General features: G+C 50.2%; 1 protein-coding gene across 2 annotated transcripts in view; it reads right to left on the reverse strand.

Annotated features, from left to right (window-relative positions):
- The window catches only part of LOC147016049 (hepatocyte nuclear factor 6-like), a 90,445-nt gene extending 80,855 nt beyond the window's left edge, over positions 1–9,590 (reverse strand). For both annotated transcript variants that reach the window (XM_085848734.1, XM_085848733.1), the window contains exon 1: positions 8,095–9,590. In XM_085848734.1, the coding sequence (XP_085704860.1) occupies positions 8,095–9,172 (1,078 nt within the window). In that variant the 5' untranslated portion in view covers positions 9,173–9,590. The remainder of the gene's footprint in view (positions 1–8,094) is intronic.
- Positions 9,591–10,056: the final 466 nt, after the last annotated feature.

Raw genomic sequence — 10,056 nt, forward strand, 5'->3', positions numbered from 1 at the left:
GCCATTCCTGTCTTTGTACTTTCCTCAGTCGGTCAACAATTTCAAGATATAGTGTCAGCTCGTTAGGCCGATGATGCAGTTTATGTCACATCAGCAAATTGCTTTATCTGGACGCAAACACCACGGTTTGATCATATTTTATCCGTATCTACTCGTTACCCTCTAAATGTTGATTCAAACGCATGCATCTTTGCACCCTTGACTTCTACAGGATGATAAACCATTGCTCAAGCTACGCTACACCAGCATACCCTCCTTTTGTGATTTACTGATGTTCTCCCATCAATTAATAAATCAGTCGATGTGCCAAACTCTTTACAGAGCATCGGAATGCCATTGCCTGCCGAGGACTCAAGGAGTCGGTCAAGGCAGAAATTTGGAATTTGTCCATGGTGCCGGCGAAAACTCATCTACTTTTCGCGAAGGGCACTGTGAGATATTTAATGTCCACCAACTATTGCTAGCAGATGGGACACACAGTGAAGGTTTCATCCGAGGGACTGCACACATATTGATGAATCACCCTGCCTGTGAAACACCAGCATGACAGTTTATAGCTTGCTCGGGATTCGAACACAGGCAAGACTGCTGAGAGGCTCTTCTGCTATACCTACGGACAAAGAAAACCCATCACCTATCGATAATGTGAAGACTTTTTTTGTATACATAGTCAAGGCTCGTAGAAGAGCTAGTGCAAGGAACGGATCAGGACGGAACAGACAAAAACAGGATGCAAAGAACGCGTGTATGGCGTAGCCAAGATGGTTACAAAAGGAAACTCCAAGAAGGGAAAAGTGAAAAATTGGAAGGACAAGAGATTTTGGTGGGGTTAACAAGGGTAAAAAAAGATCATGGTTTTGGATTGGGGACAATCTGAGATGGTGTTGGTGAACAGCTGTTTTGAAGACCGAGAGGGAAGAATGAGATTTTTTTTTTTTTTTTTGTATACCTTGGTCGAGGCTCGTATGAGAGCTAACACACAACTCACAGCAAGGAGGCATGAGACAAGAGGGGCGGAAGTGGAAGGGACAAAACAGTGGGGAACAGACACATTAGGTGAACTGTGGAAGGGAGAGGGATGGGGATGGGACGGGGAACATGGCGAAGAGAAGATGGACATTACAGGGACTTTCAGGAAGGAAAGCAGGGGAATTGAAGGAAGTGGGCTTGGGTGGATTATCGGGGGTAGAAAAGATCGAGAATTTGGATGGGGGAAGATAAGAGGTGGTGGTGAACAGCTGTTTTGAAAGCCTGAAGGGAAGAATGGGAAAGAATAGAGTGAGGAAGTTTATTCCAAAGGCGGGAAAAAAGAGGAATGAAAGAGTGAAGATGAGCAGTGATTCGTGATTTTGGTAGTTTTACCAGAAGGGGGTTGTTGGCGGACCTTGAGCGCCCTGTGGAAATGTGGTGGGGACAAATCGCAGAGAGAGCAGGGGGGGCAAGGCTGGAGAGGAGTCGGTAGAAGACAGAAAGACCACCGACCAACCTGTGGTGATTGAGTGAGAGGCCCAAAGACTCAGCTTCATTGCGGGAGATGCCGATGATCTTAAATGCCCTGGTTTCGACAGCGTGAAGCCGAGAAAGGTGGGAGGCAGGAGCACCAGCCCAGAGGGGAGAGCAGTACTCCATCAGGCTACGGACAAAAGCTTTGTAAGTGGTCAGGAGCTCAAGAGGGCCGAGGAAGGACTTAGCACGACGGAGGATTCCCAGTCAGCGACTGGCTTTTGAGGCGAGGTTGGAAATGTGACTTTCCCAGGAAAGGTCATGGCAGATAGTGAGACCCAGAAGCTTGATCGAAGTGGATGTGGATGTGGAAGTTGGTTCCACAGGTGGGAAAAAAAAGAGGAACGAATCAGTGGAGATGATCTGGGATTTAGGTAGTTTCACCAGAAGGGGGTTGATGGTGGACTGTGTAAACCGTGCAGAAACCTGGGAGTGGGAGGGACAAAGCACAGGAATAGCAGAGAGTGCAACACCAGAAAGGAGGCGGAAGAAGAGAGAGATACCACCGACCTTTCTGCAATGGGAGGATGACACGTCCATATACTTGAATCTCATCACGGAAGATTTCAATGATATTGAAGGCCTTGGTTTCCATGACGTCAAGCTGAGCAAGGTGTGAGGCAGGGGAGCCTGCCTTGAGGGGAGAACAGTACTCCATCAAGCTGTGGATGAAAGCCTTGTAGGTGGATAGGAGTTCAGGTGTGCCACCGAAGGACTTTGTATGACGAGGATGCCTTGTTGGTGGATAGCTTTGGAGGCCACCTTTGAAATGTGGTTTGCCCAAGAAAGATCATGGCTAATAGTGAGACCCAGGAGTTTGAATGACTGAACCTCCTCAAGAGGGTCGTTAAGAAAGTAGATTGGGGGGCTTTCCAGACAGACTTAACACCAAAAACATTTATTTCAAGGCACAGAAGATGCTGATTCACTGTTCACTTGCTGCAATTATCATGGCAACAAGAGGCTTCTGGAGTATACGACGAGCTGAACGTGTAACGGATTAAGCGCCAAAATCAATGGCGTGCTCCTCCAGGGAGCTGCAGGCTTTGCAAATCAGACAAACTGACCCCCCCACCCCACCCCCCCCCCCCATCGTGATAGACACACAAGAAATGTTCCTGATGTACCCTGTCCACGGCTTGCTCAGAGTCCATCCAGTTAACCATGCACACAGGAGTACAGAGTGATACACCCTGGTTAACGGAGGCAGGTGTATAGAGTGATACGCCCTGGTTAACGGAGGCAGGTGTGCAGAGTGATACGCCCTGGATAATGGAGACAGGTGTACAGAGCAATACGCCCTGGATAACGGAGACAGGTGTACAGAGCAATACGCCCTGGATAACGGAGACAGGTGTACAGAGTGATACGTCCTGGTTAACGGAGACAGGTGTACAGAGTGATACGCCCTGGATAACGGAGACACGTGTACAGAGTGATACGCCCTGGATAACGGCTTGTTCAGAGAGTGGAACTCACCATGCACACAGGTGTATAGACAGCATGGATGTTAACAGAGTGTGCAGACATAATATAGTAAAATAAATTATGTCCTTGTCCATGTCGATATGTTACGTAACGCACACAAAGGGGCGGAGTGATTGGTTGTTGCATTTTCCTCATCTTATATATTCATGAGGGATTACCATGTTGTTAATAGTTTTCTATGATGTGAAGTGTTGCTGTTTCCACCCATCTTATAAATGTCCCTTAAAGTGCTCTGAGGGTATATGGTCAACTCACCTTTCAACTGTCTAATCTGGGTTCGATTCCCATAGCCCGACGTTTCTAATACATCACCCGACTGTCCTACGTATGGCAGCTTCACCTGAGAAGGTAGAGGTTCCTCCAGTAACTAATCAAAAAGAGTAGGCCATCGTGTAATGATTCAACAAGCACTCAAGTGTTGCATATCTGAGAATAAGACACGCCTCGGTGACGAAACCTGCGATTCCTCAGCTGGCTCCGGGAATTGCTTTGCTCGTTAAATGAGCCAGAAATGTGACGAGGCCTTTGAGGAGACGTGCATTGGACCAATGGCCGTCACGAACGGTCGGTACGTACCACTTTGAACAGACTTGTTGGGAACACCTGTGTTCAGGTATATGAGACTGCATTTTCCTTCGCACAGGCGATAACTACCTGGAAGCAGGGGATTTACTTTTATTTTATAACGAGACACTTTACAAACTGGAGACTTCACACAGTCGTGAGAAAAAGGATGTGGGAAGGGTCTCTTCAACTGTTGCTTTGCATTTCCGAGCACGATCTACATTTTAACTTTGTTCATGAACTTTGAAGAACAGGGTCAAACGATAAGAAGTCGATGGGTCAAACGGAACAGTCCAGAGCTTAACCCCCTGCCAAGTCTTTTCAAAGAAATTGATGATTTTGGAACGATCTTTGAGAAAAAGATGCACGAACCCAACAGATCTTTTGGAGGAAATTAGCTCTGCAGTTGCATCGCGAGGAACCGCCATTTTGTTTGAATCTCTCTGTTACTCCGCCCACGGAGCACGTGGCAAATTCAATTGGTTGAGATTGTGCGCAATTTTGTCGAAGTACTAATAAACTGAGGGATTTTGGAAGTGCAAACAAGGTAATTTGTATTCTCGAGTTCAAGTATACAATTAAAATAAGATAAAAGTTTTAAATGCTGGAGAGAGGGGGAAAAAAAAACAACCAAAAACAAGCCATTGATGCTGAGTTTTACCGCCGTTGATGCACCGTCTTTTACACCACCTTATCTAACATGTTAAATTAGTTTTAATGTTTGTGTCCTTGATGACGTCCTTAAAATCCGGAAGTTTCCTGTTTGGAATGACTTTCAATTTTGTTTAACTGCCGGACAGAGACAGACAGACAGACAGACTGAAGCGATTGCTGCACCATGTTGAGCGCATGCACAATCGGGACGAGTCGCCGCACAATAAGCTCAATTCAGAGCCAAAGTACTGCTAAACTGCAGGCTCGTGTTCCGATTTGCGCTCCACATTGCTCAAAATATAAAATTCAATGGAGATTAAGTAAATCCTTGATCATCGAAATCAACTGATAGACTTCTTCGACATCATGGAGAAAGTGAACCAATTCCTTAACCCAGCTTCGCGCCACACGCACGTGGGCCACGGGGGTAACAATGGTCATGTAACCCAAACGTTTAACTGTGCTCATGATAACGAGAGTCGAGAGCCACGTCGGTATGGGTTAGTGACTGGTGCATCACACTCAGTGGCTAAGCACACCTGTACAAGCCATGCTTGAGCAAAATGTGGAGCAAACTTTATGCCATCAGTGAGTTTGCAACAACAAACCAACAACCATATCAGTTGGTTGTCAACTACAAAACGAGAGCGTTGACCATCTCTCGCTCTGATCTCTCTCTCTATCGAGTGTAGCCTGTGGCTGCTGGTTGTATCATTGGTTGGGACGCGGATATGCCGCTGATGCAGCACTGTCCCCCTTACCAGTACACTGGTGCTCATTTTGCCGACCTCGGAAGGATGACGGGCTGAGTCAATCTCCTGGTGTATTTTAATTCAGTGGCCAACGGGGCTTGAACTCAGGACCCAAGGATCCCAAGCCACCACCCTAACCCAACACCAGGTTTCTTGCTCTGATGAAGGGTGAATGCCCGAAACGTCAGCTTTAAACGTTGTTTCCCATGGCGGTTCGCACACCTTGTCAACTTACGGTTCATAAAACATAACGTTGGATTTGTCTGACGACTCAGATGCACAGTAATCTTGACAAAGTCTCGTGCTGCCGTCTTAACGGACCGACTACAATATGCCTCCCAAGTCCCAAGCTGTGGTCACCGGTCATAAACCTCAGCTCTAATGTCCCGAACAAGACAAGTGGTGACCGTGCTGACGAGTGGAGTGCGCAGTTCATTCAACGTCCCACGGTGACCGAGCGGACACACGTGGTTACCTGGAAATAATATTCAGGAGCACGGAGTGGACAATTGTTTGCAAACGTGAGATTTGCGCTGCGATACCGGACAGACTCTAAGTGGGTCTGGTGTACTCCACGGTGCCGAACACCTTTCTGATCCTTGAGCACGGTCATTTAAATCTGATCGAATACCCCGATTCCTTTGGAAACGATACATCATTACGCATAGGATAGCCGGCTTAACGTCCCTTTCTAAGGTGGACCGTTTGAAACCAGATCCGAACGGCAGTTTTAATCGTGGCAGGACCTGCAGACCACACGTCAGAAATATAAGACAACAAGGACGCAGGCGTCCGGTCGACGTCGAATCGACGAAGCCAAATCGAGCGAAAGGAACCGTAGAACCCATGACTCCAGATACGTGGACACCCGCAGGGAAGGACACCATCACGTTCAGTGGTCGTCCATGTGTACGACTGCAAACTGAGTTTGTAAAATCTCACCTAATGGACACGCGTCTTGTTTGCGGAACAAAGGATGGTCGTCGTGCTCTCTTGATTTCGGAAGAGGAATAAAAACGGAATTGAGAATGAGAGACGAAGTAAAATTGGCCAAACATTCAACGTGAGTCTCTCTGGGTGGTGTTTGATTAACATACAATGGACACATTCGGTGCACACAAAATAAGGCTGCAGACGACGATGCGTCGTCTACGCGTCCTCGAGTTCGGGCGGCAAGTGCGAGCCCGTGCAGTCACGAACACGAAACACGTCCCTGGTAGCCGACGTACCTCGACCATCGAATTGCCCCCCCCCCGGGTTATCGTTTGTGACGTCATTTCCGTTGCGTCGCAACGACTTTCACACAGCGGCCCTTATTGTGAGTACGACGCAATCGACCCGGAAACTCCACGAATTGTGAACGGTTAAACACTTAAAAATCGATCAACTGATTGTGAAAAAGACCGTGTTTCAAATAAAACAAAACAAAAGCATTTCGATAAATTTGCTAATTCGGTTAGTTACGTTCTAGTTGTGCGGCGAGGACTTGCTGTGAAATGTGTGCTGCGTGGTGGCGCAGACGTTCAGTTAGTGGTGTTGTGGTTCTTCCGTCACCTCTTGGTGGTGTTGTGGTTTTTCCGTCACCTCTTGGTGGTGTTTAACATCGACTCGTGTTTGTATTTTGGGACGAACGACCCGAACGAGCGGGAATACATCGATATACACGATCCGCCCTTCAAGGCCCTTCAAGCCGTTTCCTCATGTAAAAACGACGCAATCTCCGACACTTTGTGCTTTTTCGATTGTTTAACGACAAAAAGTGAAAATGTTTTGGATTTCTTCGCGGTGTGTGTGTGTGTGTGTGTGTGTGTGTGTGTGTGTGTGTGTGTGTGTGTGTGTGTGTGTGTGTGTGTGTGTGTGTGTGCACTCTTTCACACAAATATTGTGGTGATTTCCTTCACCAGTGAAAGAAACCAAGGCATCTTCACAGTTAAATAATTAAATAAACAAAATAATAATCCGCTCACACAATATTTATTAATTAATTCGATATTGCCCCTTTATGTGCAACGTCAATGCTGACGTCACAGTAACGCGTCACAAACCACTCGTGTGTAAAAATAATTAATAAACAGCGCGTGCCTTCTCGGCTTGTTTGACCATCTGAGGGTCGTGTATAAAAAAGTGCGCTGGTCTGTCTGTCAGCGCTTACCCTCCCCCCCCCTCCAACAGCCCTTTTGACCCTCCCCCTTTGTCTGTACGTGAGGCCAACGGTCAGTTCGACAGGAGCGATTACGGACACGGGATGGTTGGCTTGGTGGGGGGGGGGGATCCAGGGACGTCCAGCAGGTCTTGTGAACCTGTCCCCCGGGAGAGAGGGGGTGGGTCTGGGGGGGGGGTCGAGGGGCACATCCCCGTGACATCTCGGGGGCCATTCGCTCCGAGGCCCTTCCAGCTCGCGACCTTTGCCCTTTGCTCGGCTTCATCGATTTTACTCCGGAGGGTCCAGGCGGTTTGAATATCGGCAGCTGGTCCAGTCCGCGGCTTCATTTATAACCACAGAACGGCCATTCAGGGAGTGAATGAGGTCCGGGTAAGGACACGGACACGGACACGGACACGGACACGGACACGGACGTGGACGGTGTACCCCGAGTGTATGTAGTAGTGAGAATGACGACAGTAACCGTATGGGAAATAATTACTTCACAATGATAAATAATAATTAAAATGGCGTCCGATTATAAATAATCTTCTTCTTCTTCTTTAACGGCGACAATTATTCCGACGTCCTGGTGGGGTTGCCCTGGGAAAGCTTGGCCCGAGTCTTTCACGAACCGGCTGGCCAGGCCTGACGTTCGACTGAGGTTAGGGCAGAAATTGTGGGATTACTAATTAATTATAACTTGGTATCAAGTGAAAATGAAATAAATAAACAAATGGGTGAAATTACTCTGTTGGACAACACGTGCGTTTGTCGACGACTGCTTTTTTTGTTCGTCCATGGCATCACATGCTGTTGTTTATCAATATAGATGTATAGTCAACGTCTAACGAGTTGACAGGTAAGCTGCACGTGTTGCCAGACAAACAATACAATGGGGGGGGGGAAGGAGGGGAAGGGGGGACCCTCTTTTCAAAAGGACACTGTCAGGGGAGACCTGGAGGGGTGCGCAATAGACTGGACCCTCACCCGCAAGGCGCAAAGCTGGAATGCGGTGGAACTCGGGTTCCTGGAGCCACTTCCACATCCTGCGGAAGGTCTCCCTCCCGGACTTGAGCTTCCCCCAGGGTTTTGGGTTCCGAAGCAGGTCCGACAGGGTGCCCTGGGATCGTCCAAGCACCCTCTGCGCAAACACCGCCTGCGGAATGCTGTAACGTTTCAACTCGGCCATGATGAGCTGCGCCACTTCACGGGTGTTTATCTCCTCGAGCTGCTGCCCTCCGCACGGAGTCCCGTGCTCCCGTGTCGAGCCCATACGAGAGTCCGTGGGGTCTCCATGCCGTACAGCCCTCGGGGAAAGTTGAGCTCCTGGAAGGCGCTGGAGAGGGTGCTGATGGTGGTGCTGCTGGATCGCGTGTCCTGGTAGTTGCGCTTGTGTTGGGTCCGGGAAGGGTCCGTGCGCCGCCACCTGCGCTTCGAGCACGTGCGGCCCATGCTTGATGGAGCCGAGGTCAGAGACACCGGCCCCAGTGTGAGTGTCACGCCTGCTCAGCATGGCCGCGTGCATGGGACCATACGTGCCGGCGTTGAACATGCCGTCGCTCGAGTGCGCATACGTGGGGAAGCCTTGCTCCGTGCTGGGAAGTGCGTTGAGGCTCTTGATGAGCGAGTGCCGGGCAAGAGGCGACAGCCCAGGCTCGGTACCGAGATCGCGGCCGTAGAGACCGTAGGGCGCACCCATCGTTTGACCACCGCGTTCCTCCCGGCCGAAGGCGACTCCAGGCCTGGCTAAGGGGTAGTGCTGAGCCTGGGAAGAGCTGCCGCCCAGGGAGGCTTGCACCGGCGACAGCGTGGTGTACGCACTGCTCAGGCCCATGCTAGGCGAACCGTCGCACACCATAGATGGCAGAGCTGGGTGAAATGGCCCGACGAGCGCCGGCTCCGATCGATAGTCTGAGGAGTCGAGCATGGAGGCGAGTGCAGACACGAAGGGCAGCCGCGGCGGCGCCGACAGGTCGCAGTGCGTTCCAGACGCCTCGTACAGGCCGTGCCCACCGGGAAGGAGCTCCGGAGGCACGTGCTCGTGGGCGCTCCGCCTGCGTTGCATGGCCACTTAGGGCATGATCCGTGCTGTGCGCGCCAAGGATGCCAGTCGATAGATCATGCACAGGATCGCACTACCCACGCACGGCCGAGGCTCGTTGCTCGCTCCGCGTCTTCGTTCCCAATTCCTCGTGTCCTTTGGGCAGCAAGCCCCCTCCCCCCCACCGCGCACACCTCGACGCACAGTCTGTTGAGCCTCCCAGCCTCCCGGAATGGAGCAGCTCGCTCGCAGCGTGTTGATGGCGATGGTGTCCCGTGCGGTGCGAGCCGGAGTTAACACCTGGTGGTACCAGGGCGGCGAATCCCTAATTGAGTCGCCTCGAAGCACTGCCCACTCGGCACACAGTGACCATGATTATGGGGTTAATGATGATGATAATGATGACGGGAACCATAATGAGCATTTTGATGATGATGATGATGATGATGATGATGACTCTTTCCAGTCCCAGGCTGGGAACTCGTAGCCCCACCCTCTTTCGCATGCTTCCCAAATTCCCCCACCTCCCCTCCTAATTTCTCCCCCCCCTCACTCCAATGCATGCTGCACTCCCTTGGTGCTGCATGTGTGCACACTGAGCGACTGGATGATCGTCTAATCAAGGTATCACCAGATGATCAAACAGTAACCTGTCGCGGTGAGTGCAGCACGTTCATCACGAGACACCGTCACGATGGAGTGGCATTGGAATACCCATAGTAGTTGTAATTAAACGTAATATTAACCAACTTGTGCTGGTAGCATTGCTTAGAGGTACGCACACTTTCCTAGAAGATGTCCAGTCTGGGTTCGAATCCCGACTCAGCTGTAAACTGCCATCCCGGTGTTTCACAGTCAGGGCGGTTCATCAAGGTGTGTGCCGTCCCTCGGATGGACTTCAAACGGGG

This window comes from Eptatretus burgeri, chromosome 12, assembly GCF_056783735.1.
Source record: "Eptatretus burgeri isolate ZD-2024b chromosome 12, Ebu_testis_v1, whole genome shotgun sequence".
NCBI classification, from domain to species: Eukaryota; Metazoa; Chordata; class Myxini; order Myxiniformes; family Myxinidae; genus Eptatretus; species Eptatretus burgeri.